The sequence below is a fragment of the Theropithecus gelada genome, chromosome 3 (genome assembly GCF_003255815.1).
Source record: "Theropithecus gelada isolate Dixy chromosome 3, Tgel_1.0, whole genome shotgun sequence".
Taxonomy (NCBI): Eukaryota; Metazoa; Chordata; class Mammalia; order Primates; family Cercopithecidae; genus Theropithecus; species Theropithecus gelada.
The window spans coordinates 68936141-68960102 of record NC_037670.1 but is presented as its reverse complement, the minus strand read 5'-3'; the positions used below and the strand labels follow the sequence as shown (position 1 = coordinate 68960102).

At 53.8% G+C, this 23962-nt stretch overlaps 2 protein-coding genes across 8 annotated transcripts; one reads left to right on the top strand and one right to left on the bottom strand.

The window, feature by feature from the left end:
• Positions 1 to 1263: 1263 nt before the first annotated feature.
• Positions 1264 to 18972, top strand: DBNL (drebrin like). 7 transcript variants are annotated; one of them, XM_025380669.1, is made up of 13 exons: positions 1264 to 1652; positions 7334 to 7389; positions 9181 to 9293; positions 10235 to 10309; positions 13985 to 14131; positions 15017 to 15094; positions 15363 to 15514; positions 15666 to 15717; positions 16139 to 16220; positions 16619 to 16714; positions 16808 to 16923; positions 17303 to 17408; positions 18031 to 18972. In XM_025380669.1, exons 1-13 carry the CDS (start codon positions 1570 to 1572, stop codon positions 18168 to 18170), a joined length of 1296 nt encoding a protein of 431 aa, XP_025236454.1. In that variant the 5' UTR covers positions 1264 to 1569; the 3' UTR covers positions 18171 to 18972. The 7 variants fall into 7 exon arrangements, with proteins under 7 accessions (XP_025236454.1, XP_025236452.1, XP_025236453.1 ...); XM_025380667.1 differs by having other exon boundaries at positions 16115 to 16220; XM_025380668.1 differs by having other exon boundaries at positions 15663 to 15717.
• A 1000-nt stretch (positions 18973 to 19972) lies between these two features.
• Positions 19973 to 22832, bottom strand: PGAM2 (phosphoglycerate mutase 2). Its single transcript, XM_025380674.1, has 3 exons — positions 22361 to 22832; positions 22077 to 22257; positions 19973 to 20177 (listed from the first exon to the last, which is right to left on the bottom strand). The coding sequence occupies exons 1-3, from the start codon at positions 22772 to 22774 to the stop codon at positions 20011 to 20013; spliced, it is 762 nt and encodes a 253-aa protein (XP_025236459.1). The 5' UTR covers positions 22775 to 22832; the 3' UTR covers positions 19973 to 20010.
• Positions 22833 to 23962: the final 1130 nt, after the last annotated feature.

The window sequence follows — 23962 nt, the reverse complement described above, 5'->3', positions numbered from 1 at the left end:
AGCACATCTGGACTTAAGGGACTGTAGATTTATATATATATAATACATATATATTTTATACATATACATATATATATATAATTTTCCTTTTTTTGAGATGGAGTCTTTCTCTGTCGCCCAGGCTAGAGTGCAATGGCGCTATCTGGGTTCATTGCAAGCTCCGCCTCCCGGGTTCACGCCATTCTCAGCCTCCCGAGTTGCTGGGACTACAGGCGCACGCCGTCACACCCGGCTAATTTTTTGTATTTTTAGTAGAGACGGGGTTTCACCGTGTTAGCCAGGATGGTCTCGATCTCCTGACCTCGCGATCCGCCCACCTCGGCCTCCCAAAGTGCTGGGATTACAGGCGTGAGCCACCACGCCCGGCCGGATTTATATTTTAAGGAGGAAGGGGAGTTATTCTACATGGGAGGGAAAGAAGCTGTGAGCTGCCTTGGGCTTTGGCATGTTTCCCTATCATGCAGATAAGAAGCTAGTTCAGTCAGTGTAGGCAGATTTGTGGATGGAAAAACTGGTGCTCACTGGAGGAGGGGAGCAGATTGAGGAATTACTGACACCTTCTAGGGGCAACCATCTAGATGTGCAGGTGAAGCACAAGGTAGGTTCTCTTCACGCCTCCACTATCCTGGCCTCCACCAAATTGCAGCGTGAAAAACTCAGGTGAGAGTGAGAAAGCACAAAGGCACTTTCAGTTAGGTTTGTAGCGGTGTGATCGTCACTTAGCATTCATTTATCCGGGTATTCGTACATTTATGCATGTTTCATTCATAGATGAGACTGTTGACGGTCCACAAACAGGCTGAAGACCTCGTCTGTAGGGAGACTGCAGTGAACCCAAGATCTCTCAAATAAGCGCATCGACATAACAAGATTTAGAAAAGAATGAGCGCGGGCCGGGCGCGGTGGCTCAAGCCTGTAATCCCAGCACTTTGGGAGGCCGAGACGGGCGGATCACGAGGTCAGGAGATCGAGACCATCCTAGCTAACACGGTGAAACCCCGTCTCTACTAAAAAATACAAAAAACTAGCCGGGCGCGGTGGCGGGCGCCTGTAGCCCCAACTACTCGGGAGGCTGAGGCAGGAGAATGGCGTGAACCCGGGAGGTGGAGCTTGCAGTGAGCTGAGATCCGGCCACTGCACTCCAGCCTGGGCGGCAGAGCGAGACTCCGTCTCAAAAACAAAAAAAAAGAAAAGAAAAGAATGAGCGCGGTGCTGTGAGAGCAGCTAGCGGGGGCTGGACTGGGTCCCCTCGGCTAGGCTTCCAAGTCAAGCTGCCGTTTGCGTGGGACCAGAAAACAGGCTAGTCTGCGCCCCAGGATCCCTCCCTGAGGACAAACAGAAAGCCGAGTCCTCGCTTCTCCCTCTTGTCTTTCGGCGTTCGCGGGACCCGGATGCTAGACCAGGGGGCCTGACGACTCGCTAGGACCCGCGGGTGCAGCTGGCCCCTGCCATTTCCGCTTCCTGCCGTGGGGCGGGGTTTCCGGTTGTCGGAGGCTAGGCTTGTCGGCTGTCAAAGGGGCGGTCCGGCCCGGAAGCGGCAGCAGCGGCGCGGAGACTGCGGGGCGGGCCATGGCGGCGAACCTGAGCCGGAACGGGCCAGCGCTGCAGGAGGCCTACGTGCGGGTGGTCACCGAGAAGTCCCCGACCGACTGGTGGGCGGCGAGACGGGCCAGGGTCGGGCCAGGGGCTGCCTCAGGGGTGGGTCTGTCTGGGGCGAGCCGGGGACCCGGGAGGAGCGGGAGCGCGAGCAGGGAGCGGCACCCCGGCAGGTCGCCCGGGGCTTACCTGTCTGCCCCCTCCACACCGCAGCAGGAGTGTTGTCTCCCCCCGTGACCCCTTGCCCCGCCGATTGTGGACAAGTTAAACCCGGCTTGCAGGGACCCAGTGAGTCCCCGCCCCTCCCCCTGCCGCTCGCCACCCACTATGGGCTCCGCGGGCTTCCATGTTGGATCCTCGGCCTGGTCGTGCTTGCTAGCTTCACCAGGTTCTTCTTTCCAGCCCTGGGACTTCCCTGGAGAAGGGAGTCCTGCATAGCCCTCTCTGAAAAGGCGGAAGCCACGCCCTTTTTTTTTTTGCAAACGCTGTGTTCAGAGATGGGCATTTGAGAGCGGCCTGGCAGCCGGGCTGTGAATGTGAGCCCTGCCCTGGGGGCTTCAGACGAGGAGCTCGGGGATCTGGGTTCTTGGCTCTCTGTGAACATGGACTTCAAACATTTGTTTCTCCAAAAAGTGTACTCTTTCCTGTGCTTGAGACATGAGAAGATGTACGAAAGTAGGATGCTCGCTATCTATTTGGGAAAAGGTCCCATTTTCCCTACACCACCCAAGATATCCTCACTTTCCCATTTGCTTAAATTGTTTTCACTGACCGGTTTTGAGAAATTCCAATTCTGAGAAATATGCTGAGTATGGTGGGCTAAGGTGATCAACTTTGGGGAATAGAAACTGGGCCTTGGAGGCTGAGTCGTGGTGGGGCCACCCTGTGGTCAGCACTGAGGCCCTCCCGACTGTCTTCCCCTTGTATGGGGGCCATCTCCACTTGTACAAGTGCTTTCTCATCTCCTCCGCACTTCCTAGTGCCCAGCACAGAGCGGCTTTTATGCAGTGTAGTGTTGTGACCCTGAGGATGTTATGGCTTTGCCTTTTCCTCCGCCCTGGGCCATTAGGGGAAGAGCTTTAGAATAGCAGTTGCTTAGGTCTGTGGGGTGTCTGTAGACTCTCCTGTCAGGTCTGGGTGCCCTGGATGGCACTTATGCCAAACAGCACATCTTCTGTTTGGGAGGCATCTAAAGAAGGATGTCTTGGCCGGGCGCGGTGGCTCAAGCCTGTAATCCCACCACTTTGGGAGGCCGAGGCGGGTGGATCACGAGGTCAGGAGATCGAGACTATCCTGGCTAACATGGTGAAACCCCGTCTCTACTAAAAATACAAAAAACTAGCCGGGCGTGGTGGCGGGCGCCTGTAGTCTCAGCTACTTGGGAGGCTGAGGCGGGAGAATGGCGTGAACCCGGGAGGCGGAGCTTGCAGTGAGCCGAGATCAGGCCACTGCACTCCAGCCTGGGAGCACAGCGAGACTCCGTCTCAAAAAAAAAAAAAAAAAAAAAAAAGAAGGATGTCTTGTCACTTCCTTGGTAGGGTTTTCTGCCTGCTTTATAATCCCTCAGATTTACCCACATGTCAGTCAGTGTTAGATTTCTCAGGAGAGTTTCTAGATGTCAGCCCCCTGTTTTGCCTCTCTCCTATTCCTGTTCGTGTTTCTCTTAGACCTCTCCTGTTACTTCAAACCCAGTCAAAAGCATCTCTGCAATGAGTGCCCCATTTTCATGTCCTCATGATACCACTTGGCTTTAGAACCCAGAAGAATCTTTGCCCCTCTCCAACCCTGCCTAGTTAAAGATTTTGCTTCTTAACATGCTCTTGATCACTTTGTTTACCCTGGCAGACTTACCTAGGAGCTTCCTGGCACTCCTGATCTATCTCTCTTCCAGGTCTCTCTTCATCATCAGTCTTCTCAGGAACCATCACTGGTTTGGGATGATGCCTCCTAGCCCACCTGGCAGTTTGGGCTTCCCTCTTCAGACCTCCTATGTTCCTAGCCTTTCCTTGGGCTTCTTACCAGAGCTGTCTGCTACCACTCCTGGCCTGGTGCTTACCCACCCCATCTACTCTCTGTCCCTCATGAGGGTTGTGGAACCTCCTCTTTCCCCTCATGAAGTCAGAACCCACCTATCTCACTGGACTCATCTGCCCAGACAGCCATGCCATGCTCCTCCCTACCTCCAGGCTCTTGTAGCACTACAGGTTGTGTTACTCAGCAGCATGACCCACTGGCCTCCACCCTCATAGTCACAACCATTAAGGTTACAGCAGATACTGTGTGGTAGATTCCTGCACACTGCGGAAAAATATCTGGACCATGTCACTTCCGTGTCTATAACTCTACAGTGGCTTCCTGTTGCATGTTGAATAAAGCCTAGACTCCTCGCTCTGCTGATGTCCTGCGTGACCCAGAACCTACCACCCCTTTCACTTACCACACTGTGGCCACACCTGTTTGTCACCACTCTGGCCGTCTTTCTCTTCCTCAAACTTACAAGTTGGTTCCTCTTCAGAGTCCTTGCTCTGCTGCTTCCTCTGCGTGGAGCACACTTCTTCCACGTTGTCCCCAGCCTTCACTTCTTTGCCCCAAGGTTGCCTTCTCAGAGAGGCCTTCCTTGATTCCTGGCTCCCTGTCTGTAGGCACTTTTTCCCATCTTTCTGTTTGACTTCCTTCAGACACATGCCAGACACAACATGTGCTGAAAATCCTTATGGGTTTTCTTGTCACCTTTATCTCTTACTGGAAGGGGTGGGGTCTCTCTGTCCTTGGTGCCTGAGGCACAGTTGTTATGTGTAGCAGATGCTTGGATGAAGGATGGACTGAGATTCATACAGAAAAAGTGGTAGAGATATCAGAGGAAGAAGAGGTGGTCTCTAGTTTGGTGGGTTATAAGAAGTTTCACACACACAGTGCTGGCATTGGGGAAGGCAGGCAGAGTGGGGAGCAGCCATGACATCAGCTCTCTGTCTTGCATCTGTCTCCTGCCCCTGCTTACTCCATATCTTGGCATTGATCTTACCTGGTTCATGTGTCACCTCTAGCACCTGCTTCACTCGCTAATAGTATGTTAGTGTTAGGTGTGTATTTTTTCTCCCATTAGAAAGTAAGTTCCATGGGTAGGACCTTTTAGGGATTGTTCATAGCTGCATTCCTGTAACTAGTAAGCAGTAGGCTCTCAGTACTAGTTTTCAAAGGCATGATTGAATTATAAGATGCTTGACACTCCCATATTCCTTGCTGTTCAGAGGCCAGTGCACCATGTTTTTTCATGTTGATTTGAAACTTTCTTCGCCCTTCTTTCAAAGGGCCTCTAAACTGGGAATGTGCCTCTGCACCGGGAACATTCTTAAAGGTGGCCTGGGGTAGAGGGGGATCAAGTCAGAGAGATAGGTGGCAGGCATTGAGCTTGGCTCTTATTATATTAGCTGCTGAGTCCCTTTTTTTTTTTTTTTTTTTTTTTTTTGAGACAGAGTCTTGCTTTGTCACCCAGGCTGGAGTGAAGTGGCATGGAACCTCTGCCTCCTGGGTTCAAGTGATTTTCCTGCCTCAGAGTCCCAACTAGCTGGGATTACAGGCATCTACCACCACACCTGGCTAATTTTGTATTTTTAGTAGAGGCAAGGTTTCCCATGTTGGCAAGGCTGGTCTCAAACTCCTGACCTCAGGTGATCCGCCTGCCTTGGCCTCCCAAAGTGCTGGGATTATAGGCGTGAGCCATCGTAGCTGGCTGAGTCCCTTCTTGCAACAGCTGGGTTAAGCTGCCATCTTCCGTTCCCTGCTGCTTGTGCCAGCTTGCTATCTTCTGGCAGCCAGGGCTTTGTGGTCATCAAGAGGAATGGGCTTCTTTCCTCCAGGGCGTTCCCCCAGCTCACGCTGACAGTGTGCCGCCTCCCAAATCTTTCTCTTGTTTCTCTGTGGTCTCTTCTCTAGTTCCTTTTCTCTGAGTGTTTCTCATTCGGTGTTTCTCTCCCTCTGTATTCTGTCTCCTCTCCTGGTAAGCAGTGCCTTTTCCTGGAGGCCTGTCTCCTCCCTACCAACCAGATCCCACTGGGCCTGGGTCTAATTTCTCCATCTTTCTCAGGCATAAGCATCTCTGCCCAGTGGCATTGGCAAAGCCCTGGGGAAGCCAAGTTGAAGCTGATTTGGTTCCTGTCCACCTGTTGATCCCTGGAGCTTCCGTCTGGCTGAGACTGGGGAGATGACACACACAGGACTGGGTTTTGCCTTTGACTTATAGTCCAATGGGTCAGTGCCCGCAACCCATGTCCAGCAGTCCTGCCAGGGGTGTTGAGTTGCTGCAAGGTTCATGCTAATAGCAAGTCAGAATGAATCTTTACCAGAGTTTTTTTTTGTTGTTGTTGTTTGTTTGTTTTTTAAGAGTTAGGGTTTCACTCTGTTGCCTGAGCTAGAGTACAATGGCATCATCATGGCTCACTGTAGCCTGAAGCTCCCAGGCTTAAGCAGTCCTCCCACCTCAGCCTCCCGAGTAGTTGGGACTGCAGGCATGTGCCACCACTCCTGGCTGATTTTTGTATTTTTGGTAGAGATAGGGTCCCACCATGTTGCCCAGGCTCGTCTCAAACTCCTGGACTCAAGCGACCCTCCTGCCTCAGCCTCCCAATGTACTGGGATTACAGGTATGAACCACCATGCCTGGCCCAGAGTTCTTTTGTTTTTTTTTTTTTGAGATGGAATCTTGCTGTGTTGCTCAGGCTGAAGTACAGTGGCATGATCTTGGCTCACTGCAAGCCCCACCTCCCAGGTTCACGCCATTCTCCTGCCTCAGCCTCCTGAATAGCTGGGACTACAGGTGCCTGCCACCACATCCAGCTAATTTTTTGTATTTTTAGTAGAGATTGGATTTTTCCATGTTAGCCAGAATGGTCTCGATCTCATGACCTCGTGATCCCCATCCGCCCGACTTGGCCTCCCAGAGTGCTGGGATTACAGGCATGAGCCAGCGCGCCTGGCCCAGAGTTCTTATGAATAATTAATCTTACAGGAAAAGAAAGCCATGGCCCCATGTCACCCATGGAGAGATAGGCTCTGCTAGATAGGAAACTTGCTCATGGGTACCTGTCCGTGAGGGGCTTGGTAGGTTCATGGTTTTAACTGTGTGATTTCATGTTGTGTCATTCCCTTGTGGTTTCTAATAAACACAACCTGTAGTTATCTGTGTTTACCAAAGAGTCTCAAGCCTAGAAGGACCTGCTGCCCTACCTGCCAGGCTTCACTGGAGCCAGGGCAGACATGCACAGGAGTGGTGGGCAGCCTTCCAAGGGGCCCAGCGTGTGTATTTCTCTGACTTGCTTCTCCTTTTGGGTCCTCTGGGTTCAGGAATATGTAGATATGTTTTGTCTCTTCAAATCCATATACCTGGTGTGGCCAGGTGAGTATTTGACACACGAATGTATAGCAGTCGTTGGAAACTCCACAGCTCATGTTTTCCTCATAGTAGATGTGTGCTCCCATCTCCGTGGCTTTGTCCCTCACAACCCCCACCCCATGGTAAGTCAGGCCAGTGTCCTCCCAGCTGCCGAGCTGAGAAGGCTGCACAGTTGCCTACTGAGAACCTGGTTAGCGGGCTAGAGCAAAGTGAGAAGGGGCCCGTGTCCACTCACAGTGTTACTGTCGGCCCAAGCTTTTTGGGGTGTAGCGGAAAGTCATGGTAGGTGCGGTGAGGAGAGATGTAACCAAGGTACTGGCTACAGAGCTCACTTGTGTTTCGTTTCAGGGCTCTCTTTACCTATGAAGGCAACAGCAATGACATCCGTGTGGCTGGCACAGGGGGTGAGTATGACTCCAAATGGACTCGGGGACACCAGGAGGTAGGAGGGTGACGTGTGCAAAGGAGAGAGGATTGTGACCATCAGCAGTCCATCTCAGCTGGCATTTCAGCTATTGCACAGGAAGAAGGGGACTCTATCACACAGGTGGCCTCTGCCAGTGGCTCAACACCTTCCTCCACTGAGGGTGGGAAGTGGACTGGAGCCTGCCTTCTGCAGACCCACCCCACATTAACTCCATTGGGGGTTCCCTGGCCCCTTGATCATTACATGAGCCAACAACAGGCAGGACCGGAGGTCAGCGCACTCAGCCGTCTTGGTCCACTGAGCCACATGGGGCCTCCAGTGCTCACTGGCCACTTCTGGCAGGCCTTTGGTTTCAGATATGTGTAAGTGAAAACATTCCTTCTTGGCTCTCCTCCCCTCTGGGTGCAGGGGAGTGCTTTCTCTGTGTCTACTTGGGGAGAGTTGAGAGGGAAACAGGCCTCTCCAGCTTGTGGGCAGCCTGCGTCCAGGGAGCTGTGGTGGGAAGCTCACCAGTCCCAGAACTGGTGCTGGTGGAAAGAAGGTCCACAGACATGGCCTAGTCTCCCTTTGTCCTGCCCTGGTCTTGTGCCAAGTGCTTGCAGGGGCCGCATCCTCACTGGGAGAGGCAGTATCACTGCAGATAGTCACGGGGGAGGCTCTGGGGGTCTCTGCAGGAAGGACAGGCTCTTGGCCAGCACAGAGCAGAGATTGTCAGGGTAGGCTGGGTCAGAGTGTGACCTGTGGGCCCCCCAGCTGACACCCTTGACTACTCCTCCTCCAGAACTTCCCTGACCCCTCCCTCTGTCCTGAGCCGGACATGGCTTCATTGTTCAGTGAGCGCTCGGAGTGTGTTCTCCACGGTTTGGTGGCTGTTGTTGGTAGAAAGCCCCTTCCTTTCACAACCTTTTTGGGAGGTGTCCCCTTTCTAGAAGGATCACCATTGAACAGTAGACATGTGGTGTGGCAGGTGACTGGGAGTTGCAGGGATCAACAACTTGAGTTTCCTGTCATCATCCCCAGTGGCACGGGACAGGGCTGTGCCGCAAACGCAACAGGTTGCTGTCCCCAGAGTGGGGACTCATGACTGCCTCCACTTATATGGAGCCCCGTAGCTGAAATACCTGATCAGCTCTTCCTCCTTATAACCTGGGAAAGCTTGTGGGGGCTAAGCCTCAGTGTCAGGGGAGAATCGTTTAGAGCTGCCCACTCCTGTGCTCCCCCTGCCCCCATCACCCTCTCTTCTGGAGTCTGTGAGGGCTGAGCCAGTTATGCTGCTGCAGGACGTTCAATCTGGTCTGGCGCCCTGGGCGGCCCTGGAGCTTGAGCAGACACAGGTGCAGGCAGTGGTGACTCTACAGGCCCTGCTATTCCGGGCCCCTTTGCAAGGTTGAGGCAACAATAAAATTTTGATGTAGACATCCTCCATTTGGAAGTCTGGTGGCTGGTTTGCCATGGAAGTGACCCTGTTTTTATTTCCAGAATTACCTCTGGGTTTAAAGAAGTGGTTTTTAAACAAGTGTGGGTGAAAGAAATTACCTGAGGTACTTGTCAGAATCACAGACTCCTAGGTCCCACCCAGCTCTCATCAGTCAGTTTAGTGGGGCTGGTGCCCAGGACTCTGATTGTAAACATGCCCCTAGAAAGATTCTGATACAGGTAGATGTGAGAAGCCCTGCTTTAAAGGCAGCTTGGCTTCCCTTCCTGGTGGGACGAGGGCCAGCAGGGAATGTCAGGGCCACCCCTGACCTTCCTTGTGACTCTGCTGCAGAGGGTGGCCTGGAGGAGATGGTGGAGGAGCTCAACAGCGGGAAGGTGATGTATGCCTTCTGCAGAGTGAAGGACCCCAACTCCGGACTGCCCAAATTTGTCCTCATCAACTGGGTATGTGGAGCCCATTTCATCTAGGTGTGACCCAGGAAACCCCATTGTCTTCTTTCCTGTTTTGACTTGACTTCAGGAACAGAGTGTTTTACGGGCATGACTTAGTGGATCAGTAGAACAGCTCTGAGCTGGTGAATGAGCAGACTAGTTGACAGATTCATTGTGTCCCAAAGAATAACTGTGACTTTGCTATGCAGAATTCACCCTCCAAGCCTAGAGTTCTTCCTGCAAAATGGAGTAAAAGCAGTCGCAGGGAGTCCTTGCTCCGTGCTCTTGAGGGTGGTTGTTCTGATGGAGTAGAGAGCCTGAGGGAGTGTTTAGGAGCCTGGCAGTGCAGGGACAGGGCCTCCTTGATCCCTTGGTAGGGATCAAGAAAACTCTTGAAGGCCGGGTGCGGTGGCTCACGCCTGTCATCCTAGAACTTTGGGAGGCCAAGGTGGTTGGATTGCCTGAGCTCAGGAGTTTGAGACCAGCCTGGGCAACACGGTGAAACCCCGTCTTTACTAAAATACAAAAATTAGCTGGGCGTGGCAGCATGCACATGTAGTCCCAGCTACTCGGAAGGCTGAGGCAGGAGAATTGCTTGAACCTGGGAGGCACAGGTTGCAGTGAGCTGAGATTGTGCCACTGTACTCCAGCCTGGGCGACTGAGCAAGACTCCATCTCCAAAAAAAAAAAAAAAAAGAAAGAAAGAAAACTCATGAAAACTCATGAAATGCCCCCACAGGGAAAGCTGGTAACCATCCTGCCAAAGGAGCGTCCATGAGCCCTTTGGAGGCATGGAAACTTACCTCACCAGTGTGATGCAGTCAGAAGAATTGGTTCTGCTTTGGGGGTTGCAGTTTTCTCTTTTCTGGGACACAGGGTAGATGTTGGGTCCCCAGGGGAGGGAAGTGGCTTTGGGGGAGGCCTGGGTCATTCTGGGCATACTTGTGTTACAGACAGGCGAGGGTGTGAACGATGTGCGGAAGGGAGCCTGCGCCAGCCACGTCAGCACCATGGCCAACTTCCTGAAGGTGAGGCCTGGCGAGGCCTGCTCCAGTGGGAACAGGCCTCACAGGCTTGAGGTGTCCCAGGTTCCTGGGTGCAAGCAAGTGGGAATCAGAACTGGATTCGGGAGTGTGCTCTTGGCTAATGCTATCTGCCTGCCCTTCAGGGCATGACCAGAGGCTGCTTCACTCTTCATCAGCGAATGCATGGGAGGTCAGGATGTTGCCAGGGCCACCTACAGGCCGGCCTCAGTGGGGCAGAATAAAGGACCATGCTGGAACTGGTGCTGTGAGAAGGCTGGGCCCTGGTTCTGTTTTGTTTTATGATGCCTCTAAACAGCTTAGTAATACCGTCAGGATTTGGAGGAAGGGGAGAGTGCTCACCATCTTAGCACGCACATGCCCTTTTGATGCATTCCTTTCCAGCCCCCATTTCTACATGGATTTATGTCAGTCTTATAATAGAACCTTTTTAAATTTTAAAAACTATTTGTAACAAAAGCATTTGTTGGTCACTTGTCAGGTAACTTTTTGCATTTCGCTGGTTGCATTTCTCTGGCAAAGGAGACTCAGAATTTTGATTTCTGGTTCTGCCAACATTTCTTCAGCTATACCTCAGTTTCCATCTAGGAGCCGATAAGAGAATTCCCAGCTTATCAGGTATACAGGTTTGAGTATCCTTTATCTGAGATTCTTAGGACCAGAAATGTTTTGGATTTTTTCGGATTTGAGAATATTTGCATTAAATACTTACCAGTTCAGCGTCCAAAATCCAAAAATCTCCAGAATCTGAATTTTTTTTTTTTTTTTTTTTTTTTGAGAGAATCTCACTCTGTCACCCAGGCTGGAGTGCAGTGGCGCGATCTCACCTCACTGCAAGCTCCGCCTCCCGGGTTCACGCCATCCTCCTGCCTCAGCCTCCCATTAGCTGGGGCTACAGGCACCTGCCACCAAGTCCAACTAATTTTTTGTATTTTTTTAGTAGAGACGGGGTTTCACCGTGTTAGTCAGGATGGTGTCGATCTCATGACCTCATGATCTGCCCGCCTCGGCCTCCCAAAGTGCTGGGATTACAGGTGTGAGCCACTGCACCCAACCTAGAATCTGAAATTTTTTGAGTGCTGACATAATGCTTAAAGGAAATGTTGATTGGAGTAGTTCGGATTTTGGACTTTTAGGTTAGGGATGCTCAACCTGGATAGTAACAGTGAATGAGGTCATGGGTCTGGCTTCTCAGGAAGATGTCAGTAGCTTACTTTTTGTAGAAAACGTGTATGGCATTCTTTTATCAGAGTTGTTTGTTTGTTTGTTTTGAGACGAGACTCATTCTGTCACCCAGACTGGAATGCAGTGGCATGATCTCGGCTCACTGCAGCCTCTACCTCCCAGGTTCAAGTGATTTTCCTTTCTCAGCCTCCTGAGTAGTTGATGTTACAGGTACCTGCCACCATGCCCAGCTAAGTTTTGGATTTTTAGTAGAGATGGGGTTTCCCCATGTTGGCCAGGCTGGTCTGGAATCCCTGACCTCAAGTGATCTGCCCTCCTCAGCTTCCCAAAGTGCTGGGATTATAGGCGAGAGTCACCGCGCCCAGCCCAGGGTTTTTATAAATTTATATGTAATAGTTGCACATATTTTTTGCATACATGTCATATTTTGATACCTGTATACAGTGTATACAGTGAATCAGTGTAATTAGCATGTCCATCACCTCAAACATTTATCTTTTCTTTGTGTTGGGAACATTATAATTTTTCTCTTCTAGGTAATTTGAAATATACAAAATTACTGTTAACTACAATTTCCCTTCTGTACTATTGAATACTAGAATTTATTCCTTCTATTTAACTGTATTTTTGTACCTGTTAAGCAACGTCTCTTCATTTTCTCTCCCCCATGCCCTTCCCAGCCCCTGGTAACCACCATTCTACTTTCTCCCTCCATGATACCCACTTTTTTAGCTCCCACATATGAGTGAGAACATGCAATACTTGTCTTCTGTGCCTGGCTTATTTCCCTTGACATTATGACCTCCAGTTCCATCCATGTTGCTGCAAATGACAGGATGTTATTCTGTTTTATGGCTGAATAATATTCCCTCGTGTTTATATACTACATTTTCTTTACCCTTTCATCCATTGATGGATGTCTTGGTTGATTCCATGTCTTGGCTGTTGTTAATAGTGCTGAACATCAGAGTTGGATATATCCCCAGCAGTGGGATTGCTAGATCATAAGGTAGTTCTGTTTTTAGTAGGACTAAAATAGCCAGGTGTGGTGGTGGGCACCTGTAATCCCAGCTACTCAGGAGGCTGAGGCAGGAGAATCTCTTGAACCTGGGAGGTGGAGGTTGCAGTGAGCCGAGATTGTGCCACTTCTCTCTAGCCTGGGCGACAGAATAAGACTGTCTCAAAAAAGAAAACCAAAAAACCATACTATTTTTATAATGGCTGTACTACTTTACATTCCTACCAACAGTGTGTAAGAGTTTCCCTTTCTCCACATCCTTGCTAGCATTTGTTTTTTGAGTTTTTTATAATAGCCATTCTAACTGTGGTGAGATGATAGCTCATTATGGTTTTGGTTTGCATTTCCCTGATGATGGTTAGTGATGTTGAGCGTTTTTTCATATGTAGTTAACCATGTGTATATCATCTTTTGAGAAATATCTGTTAAGGTCTTTTGCCCATTTTAAAATCAGATTATTATTTTTTTGCTACTGAGTTGTTTGAGTTCCTTTTATATTCTGGTCGCTAATTCCTTGTCAGATGGATAGTTTGAAGATATTTTCTCCCATTCTGTAGGTTGTCTGTTTACTTTGTTGATTGTTTCATATCCTGTGCAGAAGCCTTTTAGCTTGATGTAGTCGATTACTTTTGCTTTTGTTGCCTGGGCTTTTGAGGTCTTAACCCAAAAAAATCTTTGCCCAGACCAATGTCCAGGGGCGTCTTTCTAATGTTTTCTTTGAGTAGTTTCATAGTTTCAGGTCTTACATTTAAGTCTTTTTAATCCGTTTTGAGTTTATTTTTTTATATGGTGAAAGATGAAGATTTGATTTCATTCTTCTGCATATAAATATCCAATTTTCCTTGCCCTGTTTATTAAATAGACCATCCTTTCCACAGTGTGTGTTCCTATCACCTTTGTTAAAAATGAGTTGGCTGTAAGTGTGTGGGGTGCTCTGTTAGTTTCCATTGTTCTGTATGTCTGTGTTTATGCCAGTACCATGCTGTTTTGATTACTATAGTTTTGTAGTTTAATTTGAAATCAGGTAGCATGAAGCCTCCAGCTTTGCTCTTTTTGCTTCGGATTGCTTTAGCTATTCAGGGTCTTTTGTGGTTTCCAGATGGCATTTAAAATTAATTTTCATTGATTGGAAGGAAGGCCTTTGATGCAAATCATGCCTGGGCTGTCTACTGATATGCAGCAGGGAACATCTACAGAAGGAACTACTGGATAACACAGTGGAGGGCAAGGGTTTCACATGAACTGGGACAAGTATGAGGGGTTTGCTCCAGGTTGGTTTGTTTGAGCCCTTGAGGGGAACTCATGCCTCAGTTTTCAGCAGCGAGACAGGTGCCTTCTGGTTTCCTGATTCCAGTCTTGTGTGGTGTAGTAGTGGCCTGTGCTGTGTGGACTGACAGGAGTTTGGCCCATAACCTGGGCTTGCAAAGCCTTTCTTTCAAGTGCTACTCCTGCTGCAGGGGGCCCATGTGACCATCAACGCACGGGCCGAAGAGGATGTGGAGCCTGAGTGCATCATGGAGAAGGTGGCCAAGGCTTCAGGTGCCAACTACAGCTTTCACAAGGAGAGTGGCCGCTTCCAGGACGCGGGGCCCCAGGCCCCAGTGGTGAGTGCTGCCTGCCCATCGCCAGTCCTATTGTTGCTCAGGGCCTGAGGGCAGGGGGCCAGGAATGTGCACTTCCCAGCACCCAGGCTGGCTGGGCCCATGCCTGCCTAGTTTCTGCAGGTGGTAACCCCTGAGCTGTGGGGAGTGCCCACTGACCAGATGAGCAGGAGTAGCCCTCTGACTTTGCCTAGGGCTTGGACTAGCTGTTCTTTAGCCTTCATCTGGAGCCCAGCCTGTGTGATCAGAGTGGAGGCTCTGCAGGATGCATGGCTATGATAGTCTGGCTGCCCTCGAGGTCATGGCACTGGCACATCCTGGGCTGCCCCTGGAGGTAGCTGCTGTGGAGGAACTAAAGGGGACATCAATGCAGAGCCTGAAACCAGAGCAGGCCCCTTGAAGTCACGGGAGATACCTGTGGGCCTGCAGCCCCAGTGCTGTGTGGAGCTGATGGCTGGGAGCTGCGTCCACAGATGTGCGGTTGGGCTCAGTGGTGGTTCCTTGGACGCTCTTGTGCTAGTCAGCTGTCTGAGTGCCCCTGGCCAGAGGCCTGCTTCAGAACTGCCCAATGTCTAGGAGTTTGCAGGTGGAGTATGGGGGCCTTTCTTGCCCTGGCCCCCATCTATGAGGGCCAAAGACCACCAGAGACCCCTCTAGTGTTGTCTGGGATTGAGCATCCCCCTTGGGGCAGTGTCCTGGGCTGCTTTCAGGTCATCTTGATATGTGTCTCCTTGAGGGTCACTGGGCAGTGCTCTGCCGCCTCTGCTGGCTCCAGTCCTAGCAGCACTCACCTGTGCTGTCACAAGTTTAGTGTATTCTCTCCTCTGGTGCCTGTGGGACTGGCCTTCCACCTGGGTCCAGGTCTCTAATGAGTGCTGTCCCCTACAGGGCTCTGTGTACCAGAAGACCAATGCTGTGTCTGAGATTAAAAGGGTTGGTAAAGACAGCTTCTGGGCCAAAGCAGAGGTGAGTGCTGCCCCGGGGCGTGCTGGGCACAGGGGAGTGTTCTGCTTGCTGTGGCTCAGCTTTCTTCGCAGTGAGCTCGTGCAGCATCCGCTCTCCTTGGTGCCCATTACAGATGGTCACACTGAGGCTCGGGTAGGTTAAGCCACAAGGCTAATGAGCGACTGGCTCTGGTGCCCGTCTTTGGCCATATGCCTAAAACCCAGTCCTGGGCAGGGGATTAGGCTGAAGTGTCAGCACAGGGCTGAGCAGGCAGCGGCTCTCCCTGCAGAAGGAGGAGGAGAACCGTCGGCTGGAGGAAAAGCGGCGGGCTGAGGAGGCGCAGCGGCAGCTGGAGCAGGAGCGCCGGGAGCGTGAGCTGCGTGAGGCTGCGCGCCGGGAGCAGCGCTATCAGGAGCAGCGTGGCGAGGCCAGCCCCCAGAGGTGAGCCAGAGGTGGAGGCTGGCCTGGGGGACCCACCCTGGGGCATGGCTGGGCACCCGCTCCATCCCACGGAGGCAAAGAGGACTGAGGGGTGCGGCGTGAGAAGCTGTGGCTGTGCCTCAGCTGTACCCCACCCGGCCCTTCCCAGCAGGACGTGGGAGGAGCAGCAGCAAGAAGTGGTTTCAAGGAACCGAGATGAGCAGGTAAGATGAGGGTGCTCTCCTTGTTTGGACCTGTACTGGCCACACACAGAAGTCCCTGATCATGGATTGAGGGCCCAGCCCAGACCTGGGCAGAAGCTGCCCTGCAGTCAGCTGGGGCAGGTTGGAACCTGGGCACCTCAAGAGCTGACAGTAGAGAGGAAAGTCAAAGGCGGAAGCTTTGGGCTTGGACCACACCTGGTCCTGGGGGAGGCCCTGTGAGCCCCTTGGCTTCTGTGTTTTACTTCCCTTTTTAAAGGGACTTTTTATTTTTAAATGACTTCTCACCTGAGAACACGTTTTGCCTCCTGGCCCCATACTCACCTTTGAGGGGCTACCGGGCTGACAGCTGGAGGGGCTGTGATCTGGGGAGAGGTGGTGAAAGTTTTGCCCACTGCAGGGGTCAACATGTGCTTCCCTCCAGGAGTCTGCCATGCACCCGAGGGAGATTTTCAAGCAGAAGGAGAGGGCCATGTCCACCACCTCTGTCTCCAGTCCTCAGCCGGGTGAGACCTCCCTCTGGGCCTGGCCATGAGGCAGCAGCAGGGTGAGGGGGATCCTGGGGTCCTATGTGGACTCTCTGAGGCTAGTGACATGTATCGGTGACAGGGATGAGAGAGAAGGGACACCTGGGGCCCTTGACCTCATCAGTGACCACACTGGTCACCAGTTTGGCCTCCAAAAGATATTGGGCTGCGCTGTCTACCAGGTCACCACATAGCACATGGCCCTGGGGTCTCTGTTCCTGCACTAGCCAGGGCAAGCCCCATGAGACTGCCTCGAGCACACCAGGGTGGAGGGTGCTGTGGCGGGGGCGGGGGGTGTGTGTATGTGCGTGCGCATGCGCGTGTGCAACAGGTGGTGTTTCTGAAGTGATGTTGTATTTATTTACCCGGATTTGCAGGCAAGCTGAGGAGCCCCTTCCTGCAGAAGCAGCTCACCCAACCAGAGACCCACTTTGGCAGACAGCCAGCTGCCACTGTCTCAAGGCCTAGGACAGGCAAGGCGCTTGTCATCCCATGGGGACCCTGGGGGACAGCAGTGGAGAAGGGGGATGTGTGGGAGTGAGAACCCGTTGTGTTCCCTGGTGCAGATCTCCCTGGTGAGGAGCTGGCGCCCAGCACTCCTCCATGTCTGCTGCAGGCAGAAGAGGAGGCTGTGTATGAGGGACCCCCGGAGCAGGAGACCTTCTACGAGGAGCCCCCACTGGTGGGTTCCTACAGTGGGGCTGGGGCCGGGAAGGGGCTGCATACTCAGGAACACTTATCACGGGCCAAGTTTTCTGGGGGCATGCAACAGGTTTTAAAGCACATGCATTTTTGGAGCAGCCCTGTGCTATAAATTGTCAGGGCAAGCACCACTCTATAGGAGGTGCTGGGTGGGAAGGGGACCTTGCAGCCCATGGCTGAGGATTTGCGCACTGTCCTGTGGCTTCTGTGCTCTGGTAGGGCGGGGACAGCAGCAGCCCCGGAGCCTGTAGACTGCTTTCCCTCTGTGTACTCCCAGCTTGACCCGGGCCATGTGGTGCAGAGCAGCGACTGGGTGTAAGGGCTGAGTCTGGGGTAACACCTTTGTCATCCCTGGGCAGGTGCAGCAGCAAGGTGCCGGCTCTGAGCACATTGACCACCACATTCAGGGCCAGGGGCTCAGTGGGCAAGGGCTCTGTGCCCGTGCCCTGTACGACTACCAGGCAGGTAAGGTGCCCTGGCCTGACTGGCACGGACCACAGGGTCCTGAGGTTAGGAGACAAGAGGGTCTGGGGTTTTATGGGAAGATGGCACCACGGGGTGTCAGGAAGAGAAGACAGGAGGGTGGGTGGTGCGTTTAGGGGTAGAAGCCCCTCTGGAGTGGGGGCAACTGTGGCACTGGAGTGTCCTGCACAGCGCAGGCCTCCCCGTGTGTTCCTCGTAGCTATTTGCTGGCCGCTGATGTAGAATCCCAGTTGCCATCCTTGTCACAAAACATGGGGTCTGAGCAGGGAGGTGGGCCAAGCCTGGATGCTGGTTCCCCAGGCGTCCCTGGTGGAGGCCTTGGAGAATGGGGTGGAGGCTCCCCATGGAGCAGACTGGTGTCTACACTAGCCTTTTTTGGGAATGCTCTGTAGGAGGGTGTGCCCTGAGGCTGTGGTCACCAGAGCAGCATTGGGACAGGGTGCAGTGTTGGCCAAGGCTTAGCAGCGTGGCAGGGATATTTCTGAGGAGGAACCAGAGCCACAGCGAGCTGTACTGCAGCAGGGTGGGGCTGCCGTGTGCTGCCCGAGCAGGTGGGATGTGGGAGGGAGCCCCTGATATACATCTGGGCTCATCCTCTTTGCAGCCGACGACACAGAGATCTCCTTTGACCCCGAGAACCTCATCACAGGCATCGAGGTGATCGACGAAGGCTGGTGGCGTGGCTATGGGCCGGATGGCCATTTTGGCATGTTCCCTGCCAACTACGTGGAGCTCATTGAGTGAGGCTGAGGGCACATCTTGCCCTTCCCTGCTCAGACATGGCTTTCTTCTTGCTGGAAGAGGCGGCCTGGGAGTTGAACATTCGGCACTCTTCCAGGAATGGGACCCCCAGTGAGGATGAGGCCTTAGGGCTCCCTCTGACTTGGCAGACTCAGCCTGTCACCTCAAATGCAGCAATGCCCTGGTGATTCCCAAACATCCTTCCTGCATTCCCCTGACCCTCCCGCACAGCTTGGCTCTTGCCCCTGACAGGATACTGAGCCAAGCCCTGCCTGTGGCCAAGCCCTGAGTGGCCACTGCCAAGCTGTGGGGAAGGGTCCTGAGCAGGGGCATCTGGGAGGCTCCGGCTGCCTTCTGCATTTATTTGCCTTTTTTCTTTTTCTCTTGCTTCTAAGGGGTGGTGGCCACCACTGTTTAGAATGACCCTTGGGAACAGTGAACGTAGAGAATTGTTTTTAGCGGAGTTTGTGACCAAAGTCAGAGTGGATCATGGTGGTTTGGCAGCAGGGAAGTTGTCTTGTCGGAGCCTGCTCTGTGCTCCCCACTCCATTTCTCTGTCCCTCTGCCTGGGCTATGGGAAGTGGGGATGTGGATGATCAAGCTTCCACCCTGGGTATTCGAAAACAGCAGACACAACATGTTCCTCCACACGGCTCACTCAATGCCTGCCGGCCCCAGTGTGTGCCTCAACTGATTCTGACTTCAGGAAACGTAACACAGAGTGGCCTTGGCCTGTTGTCTTCCCCTATTTTCTGTCCCAGCTCATCCGTGTCCCTGAAGAACAAATATGCTTTTGGACCACGAATTCCCAGTTTGGTCTACACAGGCTCGCAGCTCTGACCTGCCCTGCTATAGCCTGAATGCTCCCATGTGGGAATAGCACTCTGCCGCCTGCCCGGTGTCTGCCTCTGCTGTGTGTCTGGTGTGAGCACCCTCACCCTGAGACTGCGGCTGATGATCAGCCACCAGGAAGAGGCTAAATGTTAAGATGGGACTGAAGTTGGAGCCTTCCTGCGTTCCAGTTCCTCTGGGAGAGGCCAAGGGCTGCCCTGCTCCCAGCTCCAGGGAGCCTCTGCCTACATGGGATGGCCCACTGTGTGGCGTGAGGTATCTGGCACCCACCGAGCATCCAGGGAATTAGGTCCCTCCTGTGCCCCAGAGCTGCTAGGCAGACGTGCGTGACTCGAAGCGTCACGTGCTGGTGCCTGGGGTGAAGGCTGCATGGAATCCAACCCTGCTCCCGGCTTTCCTGTGCTCAGGCCTCTCCCCTTTTTGCCAGGGCTTCCTGGTGCCTCTCCCATGAAGAGGGAACTTCCCCTCCACTCCCATGGAAGACGCAAGTTTGGGCTGTTGCCAGCTTTGAGACACCCTCTGGGCTTACCTGTCCCCACCCAAGAGTCAGGGCTCAAAGTGCCACCTGGGGGTTGCAAGGACAGCAGAGGACCACCTGCCCTCTGTAGGAAGCTGTCTGGGAAGCCACGTCCTGGCTGTGGTCCTTGCTCCCCATGGGGAGAGCCGGGTCACTTGGCCTCTTCTAATTGGCCCCAAGCATGCCAATTCTAGAGCATGGTTACTAAGTGGCTCTGAAGCTTCAGGGTCACCACAGGCTTGTCCTGACTGCAAACTCATGGAGTGGCTGCAGCCCTGGCTCAGTGTCCTGATGACTAGGGGTGGGTACTAGGCTCCTGCCCCTGGTGACACAGGCATGGAGTGGGGGAAGGTGGAAGGCAGCACCCCTGGTTCTGGAGTCCCCATAGCTGATGGTGGGGTGAGCCTGGCATGCCCGGCTGCGCTGGAGTCCAGGCTGTGGGAGGAGGTGCCTTTATTGCCCAAGCCCAACCCCTCACTTGGCCTTGCCCTGGGCTGCCACAGCCTCCATGGCCTTCCGCACCGTTTCCTCATCACCCAGGAACTGCATAGGCTTGGTGGGCTTCAGCTCCTTGTTCAGCTCATACACAATGGGGATCCCCGTGGGCAGGTTCAGCTCCATGATTGCCTGGTCTGACATCCCTGTGCCGGAAGGAATAGGTGTCCTTAGCCCCTCTGTCCCCAGCCTATTCACACAGCAGACACTATATGACCTTTATGGGCCACAGAGCCAGTTCCCCTGGCACCAACCTTTCCAGCCCTGAGAGCGAGGCCACAGAAATGTTGCCGAAGGTCAAGGCGTAACTGAGTTAGACCAAGCAGCCTGCAGAAATAGCCCAGTGGTGAAACAAATGGGGACTTCAGCCCCACCCAAGTGGCTGTGACCTGTGGTGGTGCTGTCCATAGTCCCCTCAGCCCAGTGTGACTCCAGCCAGACTGAAGTTGAGGGTCAGGAAGGACACTAGCCCTTTGGTTTCTTTCTTTCTTTTTGAGATGGAGTTTTGCTCCTTTTGCCCAGGCTGGAGTGCAATGGCGCGATCTCGGCTCACTGCAACCTCCACCTCCTGGATTGAAGCAATTCTCCTGCTTCAGCCTCCCAAGTAGCTGGGATTACAGGTGAGCGCCACCACACAGGGCTAATTTTGTATTTTTAGTAGAGACAGGTTTCACCATGTTGGTCAGGCTGGTTTCAAACTCCTGACCTCAGGTGATCCACCTGCCTCAGCCTCCCAAGGTGCTGGGATTACAGGAGTGAGCCACCGCGTCCGGCGCCTTTTGGTTTCCAAAGTGCTCTAAATTCTAGACATCCTGAACAGGAGCAAGTGTGGAATGGAGCTGGAGGAGGGACAGGGAAGCCAAGCCTGGTCGAAACCTGACCCTGCCTGCCTCCTGCAGCCCCCGAGCTGGGAATAGCAGCTCGACCTTTGATATTCGCACCATTCCACCCCCGTTCTGTGCAGAAAAGTTTGAGAGAATGTTCCCTGGGGATTCAGGGACTCCCACTGAAATCCCCTCATATTCACCACCAAAAGTGCATCCCCTTTCCCCAAACCAGGCTGTGGGAGGGTCATGGGGCTGGCATGAAGCCTCCAGAAGGGAGAGGAGGCAGGTGGTCCTTCCCTTTGCCTGGCCCCGGTGCCAGTGCCAGGCATCCGTGTTTGGAGTTGGCAGGCTTGGGGCGGGCTGGGTCTCCGGGGCCTGCCGGTCTGGGTGCTCTGGCCAGCTGCCCATCGGCCCCAGGAGCAGAAGGTTTGGGGCACACCCTTCTAGCCTTTCCAGGACTCTACAAGCTTTAAGGTCATTCAGATGCTAATTTAGACTGCCCTGGTGTCAGAATACTAAGGTGGGAGGTGGAGTGGAGGTGCCAGTCACTCTGGGCGAGGCCTCACTGCACCCATGTATCCCGGGCCCGTTTGTCAGCCCTTGCTCTTCAGTGGGAGCCCCGCTACAAGTCCGGGGTGCGGCTACTCCATAGTCTTGCACCCCTCTTTTGATTGGTCTTTCCTTTGCCCAGAGAGGGGCTCCAGAGGGAGATAGGTGGTGGAGCTCATGCAGGGAATCTGAGGACCTGATGGGGGAGGGTCCTGCGAGGGGTCCAAGCCCACACATCAAGAGGCAGTCAGTACCGGGGGAGCCCTGGGAGCTCCCCACCACCCCGGAAAAGGGAGAGGCCCAGAGATGGAGGTGGTTTGTCCAGGGCCCCCGGTAAGCCGGGATTTGGAGCTAGATGCTCTAAGCCCAGCCCCTCCATTTCCTAGCTGGGTGTCCCTGGGCAGATGCCCCTTTGGAGCCTGCCCCACCTCGGGACACAGCGAGCTTCAAGTGCGGTCAGCCCCTGTGGAGTGCGTCCTGGTTACACAGAAATGAGGGAAGTTTCACAAAACTAAAAAGTGGCTGCTCAGCCCTCCTTTTTCAGTGAACGATGTGGAGCCCCACGCCTAGAAAGCGGCCTGGTCCATGGGCTAGAGGCTTTGCTGAGATGAGAAACCAGCTGGGGCTGCTGCCCACCCACCCTGCCCAGGCTTCTGAGGGCGGTCTCACCTTCCAGGTGCTTGACAATGCCCCGCAGGCTGTTCCCGTGAGCTGCAATGAGCACTCGCTTGCCGGCCTTGATCTGGGGAACAATCTCCTCGTTCCAGAAGGGCAGGGCCCGGGCAATGGTGTCCTTGAGGCTCTCGCAGGTGGGCAGTTCCCCGGGCTTCAGGCCTGCGTACCGACGCTCCTGGGGGACACAGGCACGCTGCTTTCCCTCCCAAGCTAGCGGGCCCCCACCCGACTACCCACCCCGCAGCTTCCTAGAGGCCTTCCCAGTGGAGGCAGCCCACCTTGCTAATGGAGTTGTAGTAGGGGTGCTTCTCGTTCATGGGGGGCGGCGGGATGTCAAAGGAGCGCCTCCAGATCTTCACCTGCTCCTCCCCGTGCTTGGCGGCCGTTTCCGCCTTGTTGAGGCCTGTGAGGCCCCCGTAATGCCGCTCGTTGAGGCGCCAAGTGCGCACCACAGGCAGCCACATCTGGTCCGTGCCATCCAGGATGGCCCAGAGGGTGCGGATGGCCCGCTTCAGCACCGACGTGTAGCAGATGTCAAACTCCATCTTGGCGTCCTTGATGGCCTTGGCTCCCCGCCTGGCCTCCTCGGCCCCCTTTTCACTCAGCTCTGCATCGAACCAGCCACAGAAACGGTTCTCCTGGTTCCATGTGCTCTCGCCGTGCCGGACCATCACAAGGCGGTGGGTGGCCATGGTGGCAGCAGGGACCACAGAGGACTCTGGATGGGGACGGCTGCTTCCCTACACTCCCAGCTTTATAACAGTGTCTTCCCAGCCCCCACCCCAGCCAACTGCCAATCAGCATTCCAGGCGGTGGCAGGTGACCAGTAGCTGAGCTGCTGGGGGCTGGGGGCCAGGGGAGCAGGCCAAGAAGCTGTGCTTAAAATAGCCCTACGCATCCACCAGCTCCTGGCCTGGGCTGAGGTGGCATGTCCATAACCAGCTGGCACCCAGAGCCCAGGCTGAGTGGGGCTGCTGGTCAGGGATGGGCGTGAAGGGCAGAAGTCTGGGCTAGGGGAGACGGGGGCAGCAGGGACAGAGGGGCTCTCCAGGTCAAGGCTCGGTGGCCGCATCAGCCATTCTCTGCTCAGGGAGAGGGACAAACAAAATTCCAACCCCTTTCTCCTGTGATTGACAGCCAGGCTGGGAGGGGGCCCTCAGCAGGCAGAGAAGGAGAGTCAAGAGGAGCTGGTGCAGGCCACAGCTTTGCGGAGAGGAGTCTGGCCTTGTGGAAGGTACCAGGCAGCAACAGCAGCATGGGCAAGGGCTGGGGCTGAGCTGGGTTTCCAGGACAAAGGGAGAAAGGGTCCCTGTCTTTCGTCTGGGGTCCCTTTGTCAAGGTCTCATCCATACCTGCCACATGCTCCCACCCTATCTGTTCTCACCCAAGCCACGCTTACCCTCCTAGCTGAAACCACCTTGAAAAAGAAATCCAAGGGGGTTTGGGGGTAGGACTGAGGACTGTCAGAAGTCTTGATTGTTAGGTAAATGCTCAGCTTAGGAACCCACAGCATAGGCTGAAGAGTGGCATGGATTTGAGTCCAGGACCAAGACTTCTGCATTCAGGTTTGGGGGATGAGGGCCACCAGGGCAGGGAAGAGACTATGAGTAATAAAGTCACAGTTGGGGCCCTAATGAAGGGGCCTTGGCTAGACCCTTGGGCATGGGCCCCATCCAGGGCCTCCCACATCCTCCCACCCCAGTGACCACACTGTCACCTGCCACACTTCTGATAACAGGAGAGTGTGGGTGGGAGGCCAGCAGAGAGACCACCACTCTGAGACTTGGATCTGAGTGTGCAAGAAACCCTCGACAGGCCTTCATCCATCCTTGCTGGCTCACCTGAGGAGGGGCTCCTGGCTTGGGGCCTGTGAAGCTAAG

What these genes read in the sequence shown, in the direction of transcription:
- DBNL (XM_025380666.1), top strand. Translation starts at nt 1,570, where the DNA reads ATGGCGGCGAACCTGAGCCGGAACGGGCCAGCGCTGCAGGAGGCCTAC. An exon ending in CCATGGCCAACTTCCTGAAG is followed by an intron (nt 10,310 to 13,984) that starts GTGAGGCCTGGC and finishes CTCCTGCTGCAG; the next exon opens with GGGGCCCATGTGACCATCAA. An exon ending in GCTTCTGGGCCAAAGCAGAG is followed by an intron (nt 15,095 to 15,362) that starts GTGAGTGCTGCC and finishes CTCTCCCTGCAG; the next exon opens with AAGGAGGAGGAGAACCGTCG.
- PGAM2 (XM_025380674.1), bottom strand. Translation starts at nt 22,774, where the DNA reads ATGGCCACCCACCGCCTTGTGATGGTCCGGCACGGCGAGAGCACATGG. An exon ending in ACTACAACTCCATTAGCAAG is followed by an intron (nt 22,258 to 22,360) that starts GTGGGCTGCCTC and finishes TGTGTCCCCCAG; the next exon opens with GAGCGTCGGTACGCAGGCCT. An exon ending in CATTGTCAAGCACCTGGAAG is followed by an intron (nt 20,178 to 22,076) that starts GTGAGACCGCCC and finishes CTTCCGGCACAG; the next exon opens with GGATGTCAGACCAGGCAATC.